Below are 25,162 nucleotides of genomic sequence, written 5' to 3'. Positions count from 1 at the left end.
GGTTGCGGGGGGCGCTGGCGCCTATCTCAGCTACAATCGGGCGGAAGGCGGGGTACACCCTGGACAAGTCGCCACCTCATCGCAGGGCCAACACAGATAGACAGACAACATTCACACTCACATTCACACACTACGGCCAATTTAGTGTTGCCAATCAACCTATCCCCAGGTGCATGTCTTTGGAAGTGGGAGGAAGCCGGAGGGAACCCACGCACTCACGGGGAGAACATGCAAACTCCACACAGAAAGATCCCGAGCCTGGATTTGAACCCTGAACTGCAGGACCTTCGTATTGTGAGGCAGACGCACTAACCCCTCTGCCACCGTGAAGCCGAAGTAAGCTTTATTAGAAGAAAATTGGATATTTTGGGAACAACAGCAACTCAGCCACCAAGCGGTAAGCCAAAGAAAACTGACGTAAACACTTCTCTGGAATAATGAATCATGCTTTACCATCCGGCAATCTAAAAGGACGAGTCTGGGTTTGGAGGTTGCCAGGAGATCGGTACATGTCAGACTTTAGTGGAGGAGGAATTATGGTGCGGGGTTGTTTTTCAGGGCTTAGTTCCAGTGAGGCGGACCAAACACTTTTGGCAACATAGTGTAGAGGATGCAACGGAAATAGATAACATAACGCTCTTATTTTGTCAGTACCTCGACGTTCATGCCGTCACACTCCTCGCTGGACCTTTTCGCCGCTCGTGCCCGCACTCGACAAAACATGTGCAAGAAGCAGCCATTGTCACAATGCAGAGTCTATACACAAAGTGGAGAAGTAATTTTTTTTCTTTCTAGAAGTTACCAGTGATTTCAGATTCAAAATTCAATAGAGGTTACTTTACATAGATTAAAATTCAAATAGTTTAAAAATTCAAATAAAGTTACTCGAGCCACTTTGGTTTTGTTTTTCAGGGTCGTGTTATAAAATGATGCATTTGCGAGCGTGACGGGTGCAAAGAAAAAAATTGTCCTCAATAAAATGCCCGGTCTTGTTCCTAAATTGATTGGCGTAGGCCAGGGGTCAGCAACCTTTTTGAAAGCAAGAGCTACTTCTTGGGTACTGATTAATGCGAAGGGCTACCAGTTGGATACACACTTAAATACATTGCCAGAAATAGCCAATTTGCTCAATTTACCTTTAATAAATAAATCTATATATATATAAAAAAAATGGGTTTTTCTGTCTGTCATTCCGTCGTACATTTTTTTTCCTTTTACGGAAGGTTTTTTGTAGAGAATAAATGATGAAAAAAACACTTAATTGAACGGTTTAAAAGAGGAGAAAACACGAAAAAAAATGAAAATTAAATTTTGAAACGTAGTTTATTTTCAATTTCGACTCTTTAAAATTCAAAATTCAACCGAAAAAAAGAAGAGAAAACCTGGTTAATTTGAATCTTTTAGAAAAAATTGAAAAAGGAATTTATGGAATATTATTAGTAATTTTTCCTGATTAAGATTAATTTTTGAATTTTGATGACATGTTTTAAATAGGTTAAAATCCAATCTGCACTTTGTTAGAATATATAACAAATTGGACCAAGCTATATTTCTAACAAAGACAAATCATTATTTCTTCTATATTTTCCAGAAATTTTTTTTTTAAATAAATTCAAAATAATTTAAAACAAGATTTAAATTTGATTTTATAAATTGTCTAGATTTGCCAGAATAATTTTTGTGAATTTTAATCATAATAAGTTTGAAGAAATATTTCACAAATATTCTTTGTCGAAAAAACAGAAGCTAAAATGAAGAATAAATCAAAATGTATTTATTATTCTTTACAATAAAAAAAAAAATTTAGGAAAGAAGAGGAAGGAATTTAAAAAGTAAAAAGGTATAAGTGTTTAAAAATCCTAAAATAATTTTTAAGGTTGTATTTTTTCTCTAATATTGTCTTTCTGAAAGTTATATGAAGCAAAAAAAAATAAAAATTATTTTAACAAGTGAAGACCAAGTCTTTAAAATATTTTCGTGGATTTTCTAATTCTATTTGAGTTTTGTCTCTCTTAGAATTAAAAACGTCGCGCAAAGCTAGGCCAGCTTGCTAGTAAATAAATAAAATGTAAAAAAAATAGAGGCAGCTCACTGGTAAGTGCTGCTATTTGAGCTATTTTAAGAACAGGCCAGTGGGCGACTCATCTGGTCCTAACGGGCGACCTGGTGCCCGCGGGCACCGCGTTGGGGACCCCTAGCGTAGGCAATCGTTGAGAACTCTCATCACGCACAAATGTCGTCAATGAAGTATATTCATATCACCAACACTTAAATTAGTTTTCGTATGTGATTGCAGTCCATTTGGGATCCGTCTAATCAAGCAACTAAGAAGTACAGTGGGGTAAAAAGTATTTAGTTCTCCCACTTAAAATGATGGCAGAGGTCTGTAATTTTCATCATAGGTACACTTCAACTGTGAGAGACAGAATGTGAAAAAAAATCCCAGGAATTCACATTGTAGGAATTTTAAAGAATTTATTTGTAAATTATGGTGGAAAATAAGTATTTGGTCAAGCATTCAAAGGAGGTTTTGGCTCAAAATCTCACGATACATGGCCCCATTCATTCTTTCCTTAACACGGATCAATCGTCCTGTCCCCTTAGCAGAAAAACAGCCCCAAAGCATGATGTTTCCACCCCCATGCTTCACAGTAGGTGTGGTGTTCTTGGGATGCAACTCAGTAATCTTCCTCCGAACACGACGAGTTGAGTTTGTACCAAAATGGATACATGGATGATACAGCAGAGGATTGGGAGAATGTCATGTGGTCTGATGAAACCAAAATAGACCTTTCTGGTATAAACTCAACTCGTCGTGTTTGGAGGAAGAAGAATACTGAGTTGCATCCCAAGAACACCACACCTACTGTGAAGCATGGGGGTGGAAACATCATGCTTTGGGGCTGTTTTGATGCTAAGGGGACAGGACGATCGATCCGTGTTAAGGAAAGAATGAATGGGGCCATGTATCGTGAGATTTTGAGCCAAAACCTCCTTCCATCAGTGAGAGCTTTGAATACTTATTTTCCACCATAATTTACAGACAAATTCTTTAAAATTCCTACAATGTGAATTCCTGGATTTTTTTTTTTTCACATTCTGTCTCTCACAGTTGAAGTGTACCTATGATGAAAATTACAGACCTCGGTCATCATTTTAAGTGGGAGAACTTGCCCAATACTTTTTTGCCCCACCGTACATAAATAATAATTAAAAAAATTCATAGGTTGAAAAAAAAAAAAATTCGTAGTAACAGAACATATACAAAAAAAAAAAAGCCACTTGACCTTTTTTTTTTTTTTTTTTTACCAGAATGGCTCCGCATCTCTCAGAAAAGCGAGTATTGACCTGTTGACGGACTAAAAATCCTTCTCTCTCGTCTGTGCCGTGTCTTTGTTTCTGTCTCAGCAGGGCATATGCAGTGCAATGCGAACATCTTCAATCAGGATTTTTTTTTTCTTCCCCCCCCCCCGCCCCAAAAGGAAAAGAAAACAATTCAAACAAATCTATACACATATAAAAATAAATCAATCGCCAACATGGAAAGATACATCTCACGTATATACAATATACTCCCGTATAAAATAGCTTTTATGTACATATAGACATCCGACCACGATACGATAATCCGTCTGTACAAAGTACACCTGAACCGTGAAGACAGGTGAGAGGTACTGAAGTGTATGGCTTGGTTTTTGGGACAATTTCCGAATATTTACAGACATCTACTTTACACGTTTTCCCAGGAATGCAAGGCTTCGGGGTCTCGCTTTTCAATTCTTCTGTTTCAAAAAAAAAAAATTGGTCCTAAGGGACCATCAGGACTTGTGGTTCTTGGCCCCCTGTTCAATGCAGCTTTGTTTTGGTGATAGAAATCTGTGGTGTGTGGGTCAATCCCGTGATACAACACGAGTTATTGAAGGTTGCAATGAACAAGGAGACCCAAAGTTCCGCCGGTTCTGTCTGAAAGAACCAGTAAGGGGGACTCTCCTTCTCTTCCAGTAACCGTTAAGACACCAATCGTCTCCAGTGTGTAAGGAAGCAACAGGCCTGGGGGGGTCTTGCAGGGTGTGCAGGTATAAGAGCAATTGTTCAGTAGTTTCCTCTTAGCAGAGGTTCAGGACATGATCGAAACCCCTTCCGCACTGACCAGCTGACCGGAAGTAGGGTCATATGTACCAGCCAGGTAGTACAGGTCTGGAGAGGTACTGTTGGGCTTCTGATCACATGTCATAGTCTCATACTCCTCCCGGCTTACCACCTGGCACTTATGAGAGATTGTCTGGACATCGTTTTCGTCCTCGTGACATGACTGGTACAAGGCGTGCTGGACAAATCAAATGGATTTTGGTTTGTCGCATTAAAATGTTAAGATTCAGGAAAAAAATCAAATAAAATCGCTTCTGCTTACCTTGCCATCTCGATGCCTCTTTCCCAGCTTGGTCTCTTCGGGGTGGTAGAACCATTTGACTTTGACCACCATGCTAGAGGTCCAGGATTCCCAGAAGTTCTCGATTTTACCAATGTAGGGAAGGTTAGGGCGTCCGGCTGAGAGAAACACGGCGCAGTCTCCCACTTTCACGGCTTCTTTTCCTCGAGTAATGGCCTTGTAGAAAAGCTTCTTGGCCTTCCCCTTAAGACCTCGTCTCTGCAGAAAACCGGACACGTTTAGAAAAAATGTAGGCTACAGACAACCTGGATACTGGTTGACTCGTCTCACCTGTGTAGGGTTGCCAGACCACCTCCACATCTGGCGTCCTGCAAGGAATGTGGACATCTTGGGTCTTGAAATGCATGAGTTACCCTCTGGTAGCATCCTCGGTTTCTTCACGTATTCTCGAGATGACTTAGAGACCGAACACGCTTTCCTCTTCAGGGATTTGCCGTTGGACATGTGACTGTCGGAAGATCCTTTGGTATTAGAAACAGCCAAAGCTTTGGCAACAAACGAATGTTGCCTTGAAGAAGTGGAGGGTTCGCTGGGTCGTAGCAGCCCCCGATGAGACGACAGGCAACTCTGTAGCATTAGTGTAGAACGTTCCTCGTCCTCTGAGCTGTAGGACGAGTCGTTGTCAGAGGAACAAAGACTCGAACTGGAGATCGAGCCTGATGAAGAGGAACTGGATGAACCAGAAGAGGAGGATGAAACGGGGAGATGGGAGAGAAAATGGCCAGCGGTTCGTAGTCCGCCCGAAGCCAATGCAAGGGTAGTCCTTTTCCTCTCCTCCTCTTCTTCTTCCTCATCCATATCAGAGTAGGAGCTATGACACTCTCGACGCGAGCTGAAGCCCCCGTATTCTCCAAGACGCACGGAAGATGAAGGCTTTCTTTGGGGTATGGATCCTTTCAAGAGAAGTTCTACTTTTGAGTTGCTGCCCTTTTTATTGTCTTTAACCAAAAGCACCGGATGGGAGTAGACCTCTGTCTTAGGCATTGCACTCATGCCGGAAGAACCACCACGGAGCAACATAGCCTTGCTGTTCTTGGTCTTTGGGGACGTTACTCCTTCATGATCTAACTTGACCAAAAACTCTTGTCCGGACTTCTTGCCCCTGGGCATCACCGGCTCGTCTTGTCTACGCCTCGGTCCATAGGGGCCACTTTTAGGCGCAACAGACGAATCTGGACCGGACCCCATTGACTTGGTACAGAAGGAGGAGTAGCCATTTGCGATACTGTGAAAGGAGTCCACCTCAAAGGAGCTACTGCTGAAAAGCCCTTTGGACGGGGCGGACAGAAGCGGTTGGATCTGAGTCAAAGCAAATGAGTCATCTTCCTTCAATCTCAAGGTCTTTCTGGGTGTCCCATTAAGCTGAAATAGATTGTGGGTCATTCTTTTCCTGGAGCTGGTCAATGAAGACCAGGCCGCGAAAAGGGAAGAATTTTTATTGCTGCTTTCAGCCAGCTGTTGTTGTTTTTGCTTTTTCCCAGAACCCTTTGGTCTCCCTAGAGGGGGGGGGAAGGCATTACTGGTTAAAGAACTGTGCAACGTGTAGGACGTGTGAATGTCGGAGATACCTGGTCTTCTCTTAGGAAGAGTCAGAGGATGGTTGTTTTTGAGAGAACTGGGAGTGTTGAGTCGGTCACTGGAGGCATGATTGAAATTGGGGTTTTTCTTGACTGTCCCAGTCGACACCGACACAGCTGGAAATGTCTCCCCACCTTGAAGATTATCATTTGCATTGAACTATTAGTTACAAATAAAATACCCCCTGGAAGTCCCTAATTGGGAGACACCCACATTGAATTTGATAACCTGGTGGCAGGAGGCGGATGTTTGGTACAGAAATCTTCCCTCTGTCTCCGTCGTCAAACTCTACCATCACTCCCGGCTTGGCGTCATCAGTGGAAGTCCCTGCAAGAGATACACCAATTAAAATAATCGGGAGAGTAAAGCCAGGCCAGGATATTCAGGGAGTTTTGGATGCATCACCTCTGCGAACATAGCCCGGGTACAAGCAGCGTGAGCGTTCACTCCAGTAAGCACACACCCTGGTTCCATCGTTCAGCACGGCCTGGGACTCAGGGCGCAGATCCAGGACCTGAAATAAAGACGTAAATTCTCCTTAGGACAGGAAAACAAACATGTTTAAGCGGTGTGAGAGCTTGCACGGGCAATCCACCGCGCTGCGATACCATGCCAATGTGCCAGTCCGGGGCTGAAAGGACCGGAAGCCTTGAAGTTGTAAACCCTGACTTGCTGAGTAATACCCAAGAAAGGCTCAATGGAGGTCTGGTGTGATTGGTGGTTGGCAGATCCTCTTTCAAACAATAGTTGGGCCTGTTTTTCAGATTGCTTCCATTGACTGTTGCTATGACAAGAGACTCTTTTGACGGATGAGGTGTAGATGTGGGTGTGAGAGACCATCCATCCATCCATCCATCATCTACCGCTTATCCGAGGTCGGGTCGCGGGGGCAACAGCCTAAGCAGGGAAACCCAGACTTCCCTCTCCCCAGCCACTTCGTCTAGCTCTTCCCGGGGGATCCCGAGGCGTTCCCAGGCCAGCCGGGAGACATAGTCTTCCCAACGTGTCCTGGGTCTTCCCCGTGGCCTCCTACCGGTTGGACGTGCCCTAAACACCTCCCTAGGGAGGCGTTCGGGTGGCATCCTGACCAGATGCCCGAACCACCTCATCTGGCTCCTCTCGATGTGAAGGAGCAGCGGCTTTACTTTGAGCTCCTCCCAGATGGCAGAGCTTCTCACCCTATCTCTAAGGGAGAGCCAGGAAACTCATTTCGGCCGCTTGTACCCGTGATCTTATCCTTTCGGTCATGACCCAAAGCTCATGACCATAGGTGAGGATGGGAACGTAGATCGACCGGTAAATTGAGAGCTTTGCCTTCCGGCTCAGCTCCTTCTTCACCACAACGGATCGGTACAACGTTCGCATTACTGAAGACGCCGCACCGATCCGCCTGTCGATCTCACGATCCACTCTTCCCTCACTCGTGAGGGAAGGGTACCTAGGGTGTGAGAGCATCAAAATCTATTTTTCTTCCAAAACCGAGAGAAAACCCCAAACCAGTGAAGTTGTCCCGTTGTGTAAAAATGGTGAATAAAAACAGAATGCAATGATTTGCCAATCCTTTTTCAGCCTATATTCAATTGAATAGACTGCGAGGACGAGCTACTTAACGTTCAAACTGAAAAATGTTGGTATTTTTTTGCAAACATTAGCTCATTTGGAATTTGATACTTGCAACATGTTTCAAAAAAGCTGGCACACGTGGCAAAAAAGACTGAGAGAGCTGAGGAATGCTCATCAAAACACTTATTTGGAACATCCCACAGGTGAATAGGCTAATTGGGAACAGGTGGGTGCCTAAAAGCAGTAGTAATATTTATATATTCTCTCCGTGGAGGTGGAAGTAGGGCAAGAAATCTTCCTGTATTGATTTTATCAACTTGTATCACTCTAGATGGGTCAAATACAAACCCCAAAACCAGTGAAGTTGGCACGTTGTGTAAATGGTAAATAAAAACAGAATTCAATGATTTGCAAATCTTAACTTATATTCAATTGAATAGACTGCAAAGACCAGATATTGAATTCTATTGATATTTTTTGCATTATTAGCTCATTTGGAATTTGATGCCTGCAACATGTTTCAAAAAAGCTGGCACAAGTGGCAAAAAGACTGAGAAGGTTGAGGAATGCTCATTAAACTCTTATTTGGAACATCCCACAGGTGAACAGGCTAATTGGGAACAGGTGGGTGCCTAAAAGCAGCTTCCATGAAATGCTCCGTCATTCACAAACAAGGATGGGGCGAGGGTCACCCCCTTGTGAACAAAGGCGCAAAGAAATTGTCCAACAGTTTTAGAACAACATTTCTCAATGAGCTATTGCGAGGAATTTAGGGATTTCACCATCTACGGTCCGTAATACAATCAAAAGGTTCAGAAAATCTGGAGAAATCACTGCACTTAAGCGGTTAAGGCCGCGACCTTCGATCCCTCGGGCGGTACTGCATCAAAAAGCGACATCGGCGTGTAAAGGATATCACCACATGGGCTCAGGAACACTGCAGAAAACCACTGTCGGTAACTACAGTCGGTCGCTACATCTGTAAGTGCAAGTTAAAACTCTACAAAGCAAATCCAAAGCCATTTATCAACAACACCCAGAAACGCCGCCGGCTTCGCTGGGCCCGAACTCATCTAAAATGGACTGATGCAAAGTGGAAAAGTATTCTGTGGTCTGACGAGTGCATATTTCAAATTGTTTTTGGAAACTGTGGACGTTGTGTCCTCTGGACCAAAGAGGAAAATAACCATCCGGATTGTTATAGGCGCAAAGTTGAAAAGCCAGCATCTGTGATGGTATGGGGATGTATTAGTGCCCAAGGCATGGGTAACTTACACATCTGTGAAGGCACCATTAATGCTGAAAGGTACATACAGGTTTTGGAGCAACATATGTTGTCATCTAACCAACGCTATCATGGACGCCCCTGCTTATTTCAGCAAGACAATGCCAAGCCATGTGTTACAACAGCATGGCTTCATAGTAAAAGAGTGCAGGTACTAGACTGGCCTCCCATTGAGAAGGTGTGGCGCATTATGAAACCTAAAATACCACAACGGAGACTGTTGAACAACTTAAGCTGTACATCAAGCAAGAATGGGAAATAATTCCATTTGAAAAGATGGTCTCCTCAGTTCCTGAGTGTTGTTAAAAGGAAAGGCCATGTAACACAGTGGTAAAAATGCCCCCGTGACAACTTTTTTGCAACGTGTTGCTGCCATCAAATCCAAAGTTAATGATTATTTGCAAAAAAAAAAATGTTTTCAGTTGGAACATTTAATATCTTGTCTTTGCAGTCTATTCAATTGAATATAAGTTCAAAAGGATTTGCAAATAATTGTATTGTGTTTTTATTTACAAATTACTCAGTGTGCCAACTTCACTGGGTTTGGTTTTTGTATCGTAGTCAAAGTATGTATTTTATTCCGAAGCAAATAACAAAGTAGTTAGTAAAAAAAGGTTAAGAACAGAAAAGTTGACTCGACTTTTTTTTCTTCCTTTGAAGTACTTACAGCTTCCCGCAGCAGTTGGTCCAAAGAATAGATCTTTGCTCGGTTTCCTCTTTCTCCGTCGATTGTAACACTAAATCTAGAAAGAGAAGAATATTTCCAACCTGTTGATTAGTCATTCCCATTGTATTACTGCAAATGCCTTTTAAAGGCAGATCTTCACAATCTACTTGGTGTATTTTGTTCCCTCAGCGTACGGGAAAACCAAACCAAACTGTGACCTTAAACCGAAGGTATGCGCCCAACCATGAATGAGGTGTAGCGTTACACCCCTATTATGTAACATGCTATCCTTTGATCATTTTGCGGCATACTCAAATAGCCATCGGTTATGTATCGGCTTACATATCTGGGAGCTCCATAGTGTGCACCCTGGCAGCATACAAAAGCTCATCCTCCTTAGAGACCAGGATCTTTAGTCCATCTGATAACAGTTCTTTGGTCAGGACACAATTTGGAACTGTAAAAAAAAAATTATGATGAATACTTTGGCAGATAAAACACAAGATATAGCATCCTTTTTACCTTCAGGACTCTTTGTGCATGAATCACTGTTCTCCTCCTCCTCCTCTTCCTCTGAGAAGCTGCTGCCGTCCATCTGAAAGCCCTCGTCAGCTGCAAAACTCTCCAAGAGTCGACTAACCGCTCGACCTTTTGGCTGCGGATCATAGAGAAAACGATCCAAAAACTTGAAATGTAAAAAAAAAAAAAATGTCATTTCGATTATTTGAAATACCCTACCTGTGGGTCCTTGGCTCTTCGGCTTTTGCCGCAATCCTCGCTCTTTGGAAATGGCGCCCAGCAATTTCTCTGCTGATGTACACAATAAGAGGGATTGAAATGATGAACTCATTTATCTGTATTGTGCATTTACTTCAAAGGGAAGGCAGCTGGATTTCTGTTTACTGCTAAGTAGTACCGTATTTTTCGGTTTATAAGTCGCTCTGGTCGAAAATGCATAATAAAGAAGGGAAAAAACATATATCAATCAATCAATCAATGTTTACTTATATAGCCCTAAATCACTAGTGTCTCAAAGGGCTGCACAAACCACCACGACATCCTCGGTAAGCCCACATAAGGGCAAGGAAAACTCACACCCAGTGGGACATCGGTGACAATGATGACTATGAGAACCTTGGAGAGGAGGAAAGCAATGGATGTCGAGCGGGTCTAACATGATACTGTGAAAGTTCAATCCACAATGGATCCAACACAGTCGCGAGAGTCCAGTCCAAAGCGGGTCCAACTCAGCAGCGAGAGTCCCGTTCACAGCGGAGCCAGCAGGAAACCATCCCAAGCGGAGGCGGATCAGCAGCGCAGAGATGTCGAGGCGGATCAGCAGCGCAGAGATGTCCCCAGCCGATACACAGGCAAGCAGTACATGGCCACCGGATCGGACCGGACCCCCTCCACAATGTCGCACTGGAGTATAAGTCGCATTTTTGGGAGAAATGTATTTGATAAAATCCAACAAAGCCATTACATTTCAAGCACTTCCTGTTTAACATTCTAATGTGGGCAGTTCACCATTAACTAATATTAATTTGGAAAAACAATTGAGTATTTCCCCAAGCATCAACATTGGTGACATCCACAACTGCCACAACACATTCATTTATCATCATTCAATTACTCTTACAATATTACCAAACAATGGTCAAAAATTACACCATAGCCAAAATCACACACAAACTTTAATCAACGTCAACGTGGTAAATTTAAGGAAAAAATTAAATAAAAAACGAATGTAGAACTACACATTTTTACAATATAGTTCAGGGTGCGCATCGTGCCGTCAACCAAATTGCGAGCAGTGCACAGAACTCATTCGCGGAAGAGAAAAAGAAAATGTCAGCGATCGTCGCACACACACGTCAACCAATAAGAATTCGGCGGGGAGGGTCATGGAAGGCTAAATGCTATATGCTACTGCCGTAGCTATTAAAATGGACCATTTCATCATTGGCGGTAACTTATAAAAACTGGGAATGGCTGAACAAAAATGGCTACCGGAAAGGAAATCATGTACTGCAGATTACAAGCTGGACGTAGTGAAATATGCAGCAGAAAACGAAAAGAGGAAGTGGCGCATACTTCGCAGAGTTGTTTAGAAGCGACATCGAGGAAGAAGATTTCATGGGATTTATCGATTAGGAGTGACAGATTGTTGGGTAAACGTATAGCATTTTCTATAAGTTATAGTTATTTGAATGACTCTTAGGTTAACATCCCAGGCATCTTCTCAGTTGGTTATTTATGCCTCATATAACGTACACTTATTTAGCCTGTTGTTTACTATTCTTTATTTATTTTAAATTGCCTTTCAAATGTCTATTCTTGGTGTTCCCCCTATAAAAGCGACTTATACTCCACTTATACTTATATATGTTTTTTTCCTTCTTTATTACCGTATTTCCTTGAATTGCCGCCGGGGTGCTAATTAATTTAAAACCTCTTCTCACTCTGGCATTTACCAAAGACATGCGGTAAATTTAGGCCTGCGCTTATAAATTTGAGTGTGATGTAAAGATACCATCATGAAAATCCCATTTAATAAAAAAAAAACCTATTATGTTCTTACCTTTACTTATAAATGAAGTCCAGGCGCAGCACATTCTGATCAAAAGCATCGATAACTTGTTTATAGAAGTCTTCCTTATCTTTCTTCAGTTTTAAAAGTCTCTTTCTCGATGGAGATCTTCCTTTATTACCTCCTGCTTCGATTGAGAGTCCAGTTTAGAAAACGGTTTTATTTTAGATATGTAATCCTCCGTGTTAAAAGTGCGGGCAAGAGGAAAAAATAAACGATCCTTGCTCGCTCTTGCTGCTTGTTGTCACTTCTTCTGCAGTCGCAATAATGATCACTAGCGCCCTCTACCACCAGGAGGCAGGAGTCATTTAATGACTCATATTTGACACACGCAGCTACGGTATATTAAGAAAACATAGCTGCTTACTGTTCTTTTTAGCATATTCAATAACTTGGACCTTAAATCCTACTGAATAGCTACTGAATGAGAATCAGCACCTCCAAGTCCGAGTCCATGGTTCTCGCCCGGAAAAGGGTGGAATGCCATCTCCGGGTTGGGGAGGAGACCCTGCCCCAAGTGGAGGAGTTCAAGTACCTAGGAGTCTTGTTCACGAGTGGGGGAAGAGTGGATCGTGAGATCGACAGGCGGATCGGTGCGGTGTCTTCAGTAATGCGGACGTTGTACCGATCCGTTGTGGTGAAGAAGGAGCTGAGCCGGAAGGCAAAGCTCTCAATTTACCGGTCGATCTACGTTCCCATCCTCACCTATGGTCATGAGCTTTGGGTCATGACCGAAAGGATAAGATCACGGGTACAAGCGGCCGAAATGAGTTTCCTGGCTCTCCCTTAGAGATAGGGTGAGAAGCTCTGCCATCCGGGAGGAACTCAAAGTAAAGCCGCTGCTCCTCCACATCGAGAAGAGCCAGATGAGGTGGTTCGGGCATCTGGTCAGGATGCCACCCGAACGCCTCCCTAGGGAGGTGTTTAGGGCACGTCCAACCGGTAGGAGGCCACGGGGAAGACCCAGGACACGTTGGGAAGACTATGTCTCCCGGCTGGCCTGGGAACGCCTCGGTATCCCCCGGGAAGAGCTAGACGAAGTGGCTGGGGAGAGGGAAGTCTGGGTTTCCCTGCTTAGGCTGTTGCCCCCGCGACCCGACCTCGGATAAGCGGAAGAAGATGGATGGATGGGATGGATGGATACCTATTAATCTTCTTCCCTTTATGCGATTTCAAATGATTGAAATCAGCCTCCTCCAATTTGAAAATGATGACTTGTTACGTGACGAGTTTGACCCGGCGGAAATTCTAACAGTAGACATGCGCTAATAAAAATAATATTTTGCGAGACGAGTTTGACCTGGGGCTTCACGGTGGAAGAGGGGTTAGTGCGTCTGCCTCACAATACGAAGTTCCTGCAGTCCTGGGTTCAAATCCAGGCTCGGGATCTTCCTGTGTGGAGTTTGCATGTTCTCCCCGTGAATGCGTGGGTTCCCCCCGGGTACTCCGGCTTCCTCCCACTTCCAAAGACATGCACCTGGGGATAGGTTGATTGGCAACACTAAATTGGCCCTAGTGTGTGAATGTGAGTGTGAATGTTGTCTGTCTATCTGTGTTGGCCCTGCGATGAGGTGGCGACTTGTCCAGGGTGCACCCCGCCTTCCGCCCGATTGTAGCTGAGATAGGCGCCAGCGCCCCCCGCGACCCCGAAAGGGAATAAGCGGTATAAAATGGATGGATGGATGGAGTTTGACCTGGCGTTAATCCTGAGCCGGCCGTAATGCTAAGCATGCGCTAATTATTTTGTGAAACGGGTTTGACCCGGCAGTAATTCTAGTCAGGCGCATACTATATACCCGGCGGCAATTCAAGGAAATACGGTATGCATTTTAGGCCGGTGCGACCTATACTTGTCTGTTGTTGGTGTGAAAGCATGGAATTCTCCAAACAAAGACTTAAAAAGCTGTAAGAATATATTTGTATTTAAAAAAAGTTATAAAAAGAGAAAACTGAAATGATATCAAACCGAGTTTTGATTTAGATTGGACGTGTCATTGTGAAAGTGCTTAAAGGAAAATGGAAAATTATGTTGGAGTTTGGGTGTTGGTGGAGGGAACAGTTAGAATTCATCTAAAATATTGTAATTTGTGTTAAAAAAGGGGCAGATAAATATAAGAATATAATTCTTCCATCTGCTCCTTTCTGATCATGGAAATGTATAAGAAAGAAAAACAAAAAAAAACAAAGTGTCAATTGTACGTGGCTTGTAAATATGCATTTTCATGAAAGGAATAAAAATAAATGATGATGATGATGACACTCCGGAGCGACTTATACTCCGAAAAATACGGTACCCTCTTAGGTCTCTGGAAGGGAGTTGTCCATCCATCCATCATCTTCCGCTTATCCGAGGTCGGGTCGCGGGGGCAACAGCCTAAGCAGGGAAGCCCAGACTTCCCTCTCCCCAGCCACTTCGTCTAGCTCTTCCCGGGGGATCCCGAGGCGTTCCCAGGCCAGCCGGGAGACATAGTCTTCCCAACGTGTCCTGGGTCTTCCCCGTGGCCTCCTACCGGTTGGACGTGCCCTAAACACCTCCCTAGGGAGGCGTTCGGGTGGCATCCTGACCAGATGCCCGAACCACCTCATCTGGCTCCTCTCGATGTGGAGGAGCAGCGGCTTTACTTTGAGTTCCTCCCGGATGGCAGAGCTTCTCACCCTATCTCTAAGGGAGGAAACTCATTTGGGCCGCTTGTACCCGTGATCTTATCCTTTCGGTCATGACCCAAAGCTCATGACCATAGGTGAGGATGGGAACGTAGATCGACCGGTAAATTGAGAGCTTTGCCTTCCGGCTCAGCTCCTTCTTCACCACAACGGATCGGTACAACGTCCGCATTACTGAAGACGCCGCACCGATCCGCCTGTCGATCTCACGATCCACTCTTCCCTCACTCGTGAACAAGACTCCTAGGTACTTGAACTCCTCCACTTGGGGCAGGGTCTCCTCCCCAACCCGGAGATGGCACTCCACCCTTTTCCGGGCGAGAACCATGGACTCGGACTTGGAGGTGCTGATTCTCATTCCGGTCGCTTCACACTCGGCTGCGAACCGATCCAGCGAGAGCTGAAGATCCCGGTCAGATGAAGCCATCAGGACCACATCATCTGCAAAAAGCAGAGACCTAATCCTGCGGTTACCAAACCGGAACCCCTCAACGCCTTGACTGCGCCTAGAAATTCTGTCCATAAAAGTTATGAACAGAATCGGTGACAAAGGACAGCCTTGGCGGAGTCCAACCCTCACTGGAAACGTGTTCGACTTACTGCCGGCAATGCGGACCAAGCTCTGGCACTGATCATACAGGGAGCGGACCGCCACAATAAGACAGTCCGATACCCCATACTCTCTGAGCACTCCCCACAGGACTTCCCGAGGGACACGGTTGAATGCCTTCTCCAAGTCCACAAAGCACATGTAGACTGGTTGGGCAAACTCCCATGCACCCTCAAGAACCCTGCCGAGAGTATAGAGCTGGTCCACAGTTCCACGACCAGGACGAAAACCACACTGTTCCTCCTGAATCCGAGGTTCGACTATCCGACGTAGCCTCCTCTCCAGTACACCTGAATAAACCTTACCGGGAAGGCTGAGGAGTGTGATCCCACGATAGGGAGTTGTATTCCTTTTAATAACAACATATTATGAATTAGAATATAATTATGAACCTTTCCTGAATTTGTCATCTTCGGATGACAGAATATCACCAGCGGGAATCACAGAACGATACGAAAAGTATCGGCTTGATCTTGGCCCCTAACCCAGGGAACCTAACCTTTGTGGTTATCCATCTTATTATTATCGTTCCTTTGAATCTCATCAACATCTTCGCACAAATATTCCCCCGCTAACCTTGATGGTTCCTCTCAACACGGTGCTTTTGCGTGTTGCCCTCTTCAACCTCTCCGTGGTGGACGGGAAGACGGGCAGTCCCATGCTACGACGGAACCGGTTGCCTCTGTTGCCGTGGTTCCCCCACCGAGGCTCCTTGCTTCTGGGTGCGCACGCTCTCCTGAAGTTATGATCCGCCCTGATCTGATCTTCATGGCGGCTTTGGACCGAAGCAGCCAGGCCCGGTCTACTGGAGGGGTTCTTCTTCCTTACTTTGACCTCGCCTTCCGCGCCAGAAAGACTATGGGAGCCTGCAGAGGTTCAGTAGGGAGACAGACTTGTGTGAGACGAAACAGATGCTTCTTGCGACGTCTAAATCAGAAGTCAGCCTTACCGTGAAGCTCCTGTCTCTGCTTTTTGTTCCGAGCTTTCTGATTCGCCTCAAGTTTTACAATAGAGGAAGGACTCGGATCTGTCACGGTGGAAATGGGGGTCACATCTCTGCAATGTTGGGCTCTTGGTTCTTGACCTTCATCACTGTCATTACTGCCTTCTTCTTCTTCTTCTCCTGGCGGAAGATAAAAACACATCATACAATGTTTTCTTTTTCATTCACACAAACACCTCATCATGGTACAAACCCCGTTTCCATATGAGTTGGGAAATTGCGTCAGATGTAAATATAAACGGAATTCAATGATTTGCACATCCTTTTCAACCCATATTCAGTTGAATGCACTACAAAGACAACATATTTGATGTTCAAACTCATAAACTTAATTTTCTTTTACAAATAATAATTTAACTTGAAATTTCATGGCTGCAACATGTGCCAAAGTAGTTGGGAAAGGGCATGTTCACCACTGTGTTACATCACCTTTTCTTTTAACAACACTCAATAAACGTTTAGGAACTGAGGAAACTAATTGTTGAAGCTTTGAAAGTGGAATTCTTTCCCATTCTTGTTTTATGTAGAGCTTCAGTCGTTCAACAGTCCGGGGTCTCCGCTGTCGTATTTTACGCTTCATAATGTGCCACACATTTTCGATGGGAGACAGGTCTGGACTGCAGGCAGGCCAGGAAAGTACCCGCACTCTTTTTTTTTTTACGAGGCCACGCTGTTGTAACACGTGCTGAATGTGGCTTGGCATTGTCTTGCTGATATAAGCAGGGGCGTCCATGAAAAAGACGGCGCTTAGATGGCAACGTATGTTCTTCCAAAACCTGTATGTACCTTTCAGCATTAATGGTGCCTTCACAGATGTGTAAGTTACCCATGCCTTGGGCACTAATGCACCCCCATACCATCACAGATGCTGGCTTTTGAACTTTGCGTCGATAACAGTCTGGATGGTTCGCTTCCCCTTTGGTCCGGATGACACAATGTTGAATTTTTCCAAAAACAATTTGAAATGTGGACTCGTCAGACCACAGAACAGTTTTCCACTTTGCATCCGTCCATCTTAGATGATCTCAGGCCCAGAGAAGCCGGCGGCGTTTCTGGATGTTGTTGATAAATGGCTTTCGCTTTGCAAAGTAAAGCTTTATTTTGAACTTACAGATGTAGTGACGAACTGTATTTAGTGACAGTGGTTTTCTGAAGTGTTCCTGAGCCCATGTGGTGATATCCTTTAGAGATTGATGTCGGTTTTTTGATACAGTGTTGTCTGAGGGATCAAAGGTCATGGTCATTCATTGTTGGTTTCCGGCCATGCCGCTTACGTGGAGTGATATCTCCAGATTCTCTGAACCTTTTGATGATATTATGGACCGTAGATGTTGAAATCACTAAATTTCTTGCAATTGCACTTTGAGAAATGTTGTTCTTAAAGTGTTGGACAATTTGCTCACGCAGTTGTGGACAAAGGGGTGTACCTTTCTTGTGAAAGACTGAGCATTTTTTTGGGAAGCTGTTTTTATACCCAATCATGGCACCCACCTGTTCCCAATTAGCCTGCACACCTGTGGGATGTTCCAAATAAGTGTTTGATGAACATTTTTAAAGTTTATCAGTATTTTTTGCCACCTTTCCCAACTTCTTTGTCACGTGTCGCTGGCATCAAATTCTAACGTTAATGATTATTTGCCAACAAAAAAAAAATCTTTATCAGTTTGAACATCAAATATGTTGTCTTTGTAGCATATTCAACTGAATATGGGTTGAAAAGGATTTGCAGATCATTGTATTCCGTTTATATTTACATCGAACGCAATTTCCCAAATCATATGGAAACGGGGTTTGTAAATAGTTCATAAAAAATGATGTACCAAGTGCTTCCACGGTATTTCCTGGTGTAAACCCACATGCTGCAGAGCCAGAACATAGGGGTGGGAAAAGAGTGGGAGTTGTGTGTGTGTGTGTGTGTGTGTGTTTGTCACATTGCTTGCCCCTTGAATGTCAGTCTCTGAGTCTGCAGGGCTGTCAAAACCTTTCATAGGCAAGTGTCCACAGCTGCACATGTAGCACACTTCAACCAACAGGGCTGATCAACGAGGTGTCTAATTGTCCATGCACACCTTATAGGCATATCGAAATTGCTTGGAATGTGATTTAGTATTTGTACTTTAAGTCTATGTTTACACTAAGCCCTTAAAACCCCTTGAACAATTAGTAATAATTTAAGTCTCACCTTAAAACTCATCTGTATACTCTAGCCTTTAAATAGACCTCCTTTTTAGACCAGTTGATCTGCCGCTTCTTTTCTTTCTCCTATGTCCCCCCCTCCCTTGTGGAGGGGGTCCGGTCCGATGACCATGGATGAAGTACTGGCTGTCCAGAGTCGAGACCCAGGATGGACCGCTCGTCGGGACCCAGGATGGACCGCTCGCCTGTATCGGTTGGGGACATCTCTACGCTGCTGATCCGCCTCCGCTTGAGATGGTTTCCTGTGGACGGGACTCTCGCTGCTGTCTTGGATCCGCTTGAACTGAACTCTCGCGGCTGTGTTGGATCCACTATGGATTGAACTTTCACAGTATCATGTTAGACCCGCTCGACATCCATTGCTTTCGGTCCCCTAGAGGGCGGGGGTTGCCCACATCTGAGGTCCTCTCCAAGGTTTCTCATAGTCAGCATTGTCACTGGCGTCCCACTGGATGTGAATTCTCCCTGCCCACTGGGTGTGAGTTTTCCTTGCCCTTTTGTGGGTTCTTCCGAGGATGTTGTAGTCGTAATGATTTGTGCAGTCCTTTGAGACATTTGTGATTTGGGGCTATATAAATAAACATTGATTGATTGATTGATAATAATAACAATAATACATTGAACTTATAAGGCGCCTTTCTGGGCACCGTACAAAATCAAAACAATGAAATGAATTGGATACAAACAACAAAGGTCAATACGATTTACAATGAATAAGCAGTTGGGAATAGGTGTTGTGGAGGTGGGTGTGGTCAGCGCGCTTGCAGGCGAAAAGGTCACCGGCTCTGTCTACAGAGGACAAGCATCATCGGATAGGGGACAGCGAGACACAGCTGGCAGGTGCTTAGATTTCCCGGGTGGTACGTGTTAATCCAATCATTTGTTGTTTTTAACAGTAAGCGGCCGGGAGCAGGAGGAGAGAGAGGACACGGACGTGGCTGCTGGAGAGAAAACTGGTTATAAAATCGATGTACATTAAAACTTTGTTCAACTTTGTACGCCTGGCTCCTGTGAAGCGTATGTCAGTGGAACCGCTAGGAAACATCCTCCACAGGTGTGTTTTGAGTCTCGATTTGAAGAGGGATATTGAGTCTACGTTACGATGGTCTGGTGGTAATGAGTTCCAAAGATGAGGGGCTGAAATATTGGGCACCCACGGTGGACAATGAACTAATAATTACTTAGCCTAAGCATCGTGTCAGCCACACTAAACCATCGTTTAAGGTCCCTATCCCTGGATGATTTTTTACACGGGTAAATGCGCCGTGTAATTTCTTAGCTTTGTATGGACTCGTCGATCGTTTACAAACTGAGTGCGGAGAGGAAGTGACGTCAGAAGAAAAGCGCCACAGCCAGCTTCGTAACAACGGGAGCTAACCACGAGAAAGATGGAGGCGAGTCATCCAGACATACCCGTGTTTCTAATCTTCTACATGTACAGACGCTTGGGGGAAATCACACGTCAATACCTTAAGTGAAGGAATTGCACGATTGCTGCTATTTAGGATACAACACTTCTCAGACGGCACCGAAAAACTTCGTCCATTTGACGAAGGCGAGACAATGAGAATGCGGGCTCCCGTGGATGTGATAAAAAAGGTAACGTGTGCTTTGTATGACCCTGGCCGACGAGGGAAGACTGCGGAAAAAATCGAATGCATTCCGACCGGCAAAGCAGACTGTATCAGTTATCGTCCGCCATGTATGTTGCCGACTCAACTCACCAAAAACTATCTTAAACAACCATCGTGTGTGTGGACAAGGATAAAATTAGGTGGTAATTACCCTGGATAACCTTAGTGTAGAAGGGACTTAAGGCGATCTTTACGTTACGGGAGCCCATTCAGAAATCCCACCTTGTTCTGAAGAGTCGCTCTCAGGATTGGAAGTCTCTCCCAATGACTCCTGTCTTGTACCATGGACCGTCCTCGGACCCGTCTTGGTCTGATGAGTGAAATCCTGGCCCCCTTTCATAGCCCAGTTCTCCTGGGTGCCACTGTCCACGCTGGCTGCTGACAAGAGTTGCATCATAGCTAAACCGCAGGTCAACTTTTAAAGAGGAACTGCATTGCTTTTTGAATTTTGCCTATTGTTCACAATCATTATGAGAGACAAGAAGACAAAATGACCGTGTCCCCCGGGAGATCTTGTGGGAGGTGCTGAGGGAGTACGGGGTGAGGGTAACCCTGCTAAGGGCCATCCAATCTCTGTACAACCAAATCGAGAGTTGTGTCCGGGTGCTTGGATGTAAGTCGGATCCGTTTCCAGTGGGGGTTGGTCTCCGCCAGGGCTGCGCTCTGTCACCTATCCTGTTTGTGACTTTCATGGACAGGATTTCTCGGCAGAGTCGTGACCATGGCGGAGAGGGGATATGTCTCGGGGGGGCTAAAGGTTGCGTCACTGCTTTTTGCAGATTGTGTGGTCCTGATGGCACATTCGATTCGTGACCTTCAGCTCTCACTGGATTGGAGTGTTCAGCGGCTGGAATGAGGATCAGCATCTCCAAATCTGAGGCTATGGTTCTCAGCAGGAAACCGATGGTTTGTACAGTCCAGGTAGAGAACGAGACTCTGTCCCAGGTGAAGGAGTTAAAGTATCTCTGGGTCTTGTTCACGAGTGAGGGATGAATGGAGAAAGAAACCATCCGGAGAATAAGAACAGCTGGGGCAGTATTGCAGTCTCTTGGCCACACTGTTGTTACGAAACGAGAGCTGAGCCGGAAGGCGAAGCTCTCGGTCTACCGAGCTATCTACATTCCTACTCTCACCTACGATCATGAAGTGTGGGTCATGACCGAAAGAGTACGATCGCGGATACAATCGGCCGAAATGAGTTTTCTCAGAAGGGTGGCTGGCATCTCCCTTCGAGATAGGGTGAGAAGTTCAGTCACCCGAGAGAAACTCGGAGTAGAGCCGCTGCTCCTTCGCTTGGAAAGGAGCCAGCTTAGGTGGTTCGGGCATCTCGTGCGGATGCCTCACGAGCGTCTCCCTAGGGAGGTCCTCGTTCCACGTCCCACTGGTAGGAGAGCCTGCGGCCAGCCAAGGACCAGATGGGGGGATTACATCTCCTCTCTGGCCTGGGAACGCTTCGGGATTCCCCAGGAGGAAGTTGCTAATGTTGCTCTGGAGAGAGAAGTCTGGGGGTCTCTGCTGGAGCTGTTGTCCCCGTGACCCGATTCCGGATAAGCGGTTGAAGATGGATGGAAAAAGACAAAAGGTTGGTTTTTTTTTGCATTCTAACATAAAAATCTGCTCGTTCTTGCTAGATAGCAATGCAGCTAATTGGGAGCAATCGGTTCTACCTCTAAATCACTTTAAAATGCATTCAAAAATTGTCAACGATACTTCAATTTTGTTTCGTAACATTGTTATTGGAAGGTCGAACAGTGAGGAACTTTTTTTCTAGCGTGGTAACACATCGGCATGCTTTGGTATTAGCCGTAAAAGAGAACTACGGCAAGAGACGAGCTAGCTTTTACATCAGCACAAAACACGTTTGCGTTTGTAAAGCGCAACACTGACTGAAAAGCATGAACAATCATATTACGGTATCTGTAAAGTATTAGCCCACTTTTCATGTTTTGTTTCTACACAGCAAGCCAGGCAGCGTTTGTACCGTAGTTGTAATAACCAGCCTGATGCGCTGCGTGTATCTTGATCAATATTTAAAGTCTGACTCACTCGATGGACAGTTGTGCATTCGGTCAAGCTGGCCGGGGACGTTTCGTCCGTTTTTTTTGTGTAAGCACTCCATTTATGTCGAAATAGCTTTGCTCCAAATTCCACATTTATACCAGCTTCCGTTCGCTCCATCGTATCAGCTTTCCTTCGCGCTTGTGCATTTCGTCCTTTGTATATTCAGCTTCAAAAACATAAGGTTGTGAATCCTCATTTGTCCAAAAAATAGTCGGCTTTGTTGTCCGTTATCGATTCTGCCATTATTAGAACTCACACACGTTTCTTTCCGGAAGAAGAAACACATAGTGGTACGTGCCCTACTATGAAAATGGAAATCAATGTGCTGAAGAAGTCAGATCTAAATACGGTAAATACACTATATTGCCAAAAGTATTTGGCCACACATCCAAATGATCAGAATCGGGTGTCCTAATCCCTTGACCCGGCCACAGGTGTATAAAATCAAGCACTTAGGCATGGAGACTGTTTCTACAAACATTTGTGAAAGAATGGGCCGCTCTCAGTGATTTCCAGCATGGAACTGTCACAGGATGCCACCTGTGCAACAAATCCAGTTGTGAAATGTCCTCGCTCCTAAATATTCCCAAGTCAACTGTGGGCTTTATTATGAGAAAATGGAAGAATTTGGGAACAACAGCAACTCAGCCGCCAAGTGGTCGGCTACGCAAACTGACAGAGAGGGGTCAGCGGATGCTGAAGCGCATAGTACAAAGACTTTCTGTGCAGTCAGTTGCTATAGAGCTCCAAACTTCATGTGACCTTCCAATTAGCCCACGTACAGTACGCAGAGAGCTTCATGGAATGGGTTTCCATGGCCGGGCAGCTGCGTCTAAGCCATACATCACCAAGTCCAATGCAAAGCTTGGAATGCAGTGGTGTAAAGCACGTCGCCACTGGACTCTAGAGCAGTGGAGACGCCTTCTCTTGAGTGATGAAACATGCTTTTCCATCTGGCAATCTGATGGATGAGTCTGGGTTTGGAGGTTGCCAGGAGAACGCTACATTGCGGACTGCATTGTGCCGAGTGTGACATTTGGTGGAGGAGGAATTACGGTGTGGGGTTGTTTTTCAGGAGTTGGGCTTGGTGAAAGGAACTTTGAATGCTCCAGGATACCAAAACATTTTGGACAGTTCCATGCTCCCAACCTTGTGGGGAACAGTTTGGAACGGGGGCCCCTTCCTCTTCCAACGTGACTGTGCACCAGTGCATAAAGCAAAGTCCATAAAAAGACATGGATGCCTGAGTCATGTGTAGATGAACTTGACTGGCTTGCACAGAGTCCTGACCTGAACCACCTTCAGGATGAATTAAAACGGAGACTGAGAGCCAGGCCTTCTCGTCAGTGCACTTTTAAAAGAATGGTGGAAAATTCCTAAAAACACACTCAGCAACCTTGTGGACAGCCTTCCCAGAAGAGTTGAAGCTGTAATAGCTGCAAAAGGTGGACCGACATGATTTTGAACCCTATGGGTTAGGAATGGGATGGCACTTCGAAGTTCATATGTGAGTCAAGGCAGGTGGCCAAATACTTTTGGCAATATAGTGTATAGAACAGGGGTCACCAACCTTTTTGAAACCAAGAGCTACTTCTTGGGTACTGATTAATGTGAAGGGCTACCAGTTTGATACACACTTAAATAAATTGCCAGAAATAGCCAAATTGTTTAATTTACCTTTAATAAATAAATCTATATATATAAAAAAAATGGGTATTTCTGTCTGTCATTCCGTCATACATTTTTTCCCTTTTACGGAAGGTTTTTTGTAGAGAATAAATGATGGAAAAAACACTTAATTGAACGTTTTAAAAGAGTAGAAAGCATGAAAAAAATGAAAATTAAATTGTGAAACAGTTTATCTTCAATTTTGACTCTTTAAAATTCAAAATTCAACTGAAAAAAAGAAGAGAAAAACTAGCTAATTCGAATCTTTTTGAAAAAATTAAAAATATTATATATGGAAAATTATTAGTCATTTTTCCTGATTAAGATTAATTTTAGAATTTGGATGACATGTTTTAAATAGGTTCAAATCCAATCTGCACTTTGTTATAATATATAACAAATTGGACCAAACTATATTTCTAACAAAGACAAATCATTATTTCTTCTAGATTTTCCAGAACAAAAATTTTAAAAGAAATTCAAAAGACTTTGAAATAAGATTTAAATTTGATTCTACAGATTTTTTAGATTTGTCATAATATTTTTTGGGAATTTTAATCATAATAAGTTTGAAGAAATATTTCACAAATATTGTTTGTTCAAAAAACAGAAGCTAAAATGAAGAATTAAATAAAAATGTATTTATTATTCTTTACAATAAAAAAAAAAATACTTGAACATTGATTTAAATTGTCAGGAAAGAAGAGGAAGGAATTTAAAAGGTAAAAAAGTGTGTGTTTAAAAAAATCCTAAAATCGTTTTTAAGGTTGTATTTTTTCTCAAAAATTGTCTTTCTGAAAGTTATAAGAAGCAAAGTAAAAAAAATAAATGAATTTATTGAAACAAGTGAAGACCAAGTCTTTAAAATATTTTCTTGGATTTTCAAATTATATTTGAGTTTTGTCTCTCTTAGAATTAAAAATGTCGAACAAAGGAAAACCGGATCGCTAGTAAATAAATAAAATTAAAAAATTTGAGGCAGCTCACTGGTAAGTGCTGCTATTTGAGCTATTTTTAGAACAGGCCAGCGGGCGACTCATCTGGTCCTTACGGGCTATATGGGTTGGTTACCCCTGCAATAGAATAAATTGTTAAGAACATGTCTGTTATTATATATAAACTTGCAATGTGTATATAAAATGTTGATGTAGGGTTTTGCAGTTGTTTTTAAGTGACTCCCATTGGACGCATCT

The 25,162-nt window shown here is 43.9% G+C and overlaps 1 protein-coding gene across 1 annotated transcript in view; it reads right to left on the bottom strand.

Moving 5' to 3' along the window:
• Nucleotides 1-1,027: 1,027 nt before the first annotated feature.
• Nucleotides 1,028-25,162, bottom strand: part of LOC133541530 (BAH and coiled-coil domain-containing protein 1) — a 260,071-nt gene continuing 235,936 nt past the window's right edge. Inside the window, exons 17-29 of the mRNA XM_061884982.1 lie at nt 20,463-20,618; nt 16,357-16,530; nt 15,984-16,273; nt 10,282-10,353; nt 10,066-10,198; nt 9,886-10,000; nt 9,544-9,619; nt 6,434-6,542; nt 6,242-6,355; nt 6,019-6,162; nt 4,721-5,946; nt 4,412-4,648; nt 1,028-4,327 (exon numbers count right to left, since the gene is read on the bottom strand). Of these exons, the coding sequence (XP_061740966.1) occupies nt 4,118-4,327; nt 4,412-4,648; nt 4,721-5,946; nt 6,019-6,162; nt 6,242-6,355; nt 6,434-6,542; nt 9,544-9,619; nt 9,886-10,000; nt 10,066-10,198; nt 10,282-10,353; nt 15,984-16,273; nt 16,357-16,530; nt 20,463-20,618 (3,056 nt within the window). The 3' untranslated portion in view covers nt 1,028-4,117. The remainder of the gene's footprint in view (nt 4,328-4,411; nt 4,649-4,720; nt 5,947-6,018; nt 6,163-6,241; nt 6,356-6,433; nt 6,543-9,543; nt 9,620-9,885; nt 10,001-10,065; nt 10,199-10,281; nt 10,354-15,983; nt 16,274-16,356; nt 16,531-20,462; nt 20,619-25,162) is intronic.

The sequence above is a fragment of the Nerophis ophidion genome, linkage group LG23 (assembly GCF_033978795.1).
Source record: "Nerophis ophidion isolate RoL-2023_Sa linkage group LG23, RoL_Noph_v1.0, whole genome shotgun sequence".
In the NCBI taxonomy this organism is placed as follows: domain Eukaryota; kingdom Metazoa; phylum Chordata; class Actinopteri; order Syngnathiformes; family Syngnathidae; genus Nerophis; species Nerophis ophidion.
The sequence above is the reverse complement of the archived record's forward strand: the minus strand, read 5'-3'. Positions and strand labels throughout refer to the sequence as shown.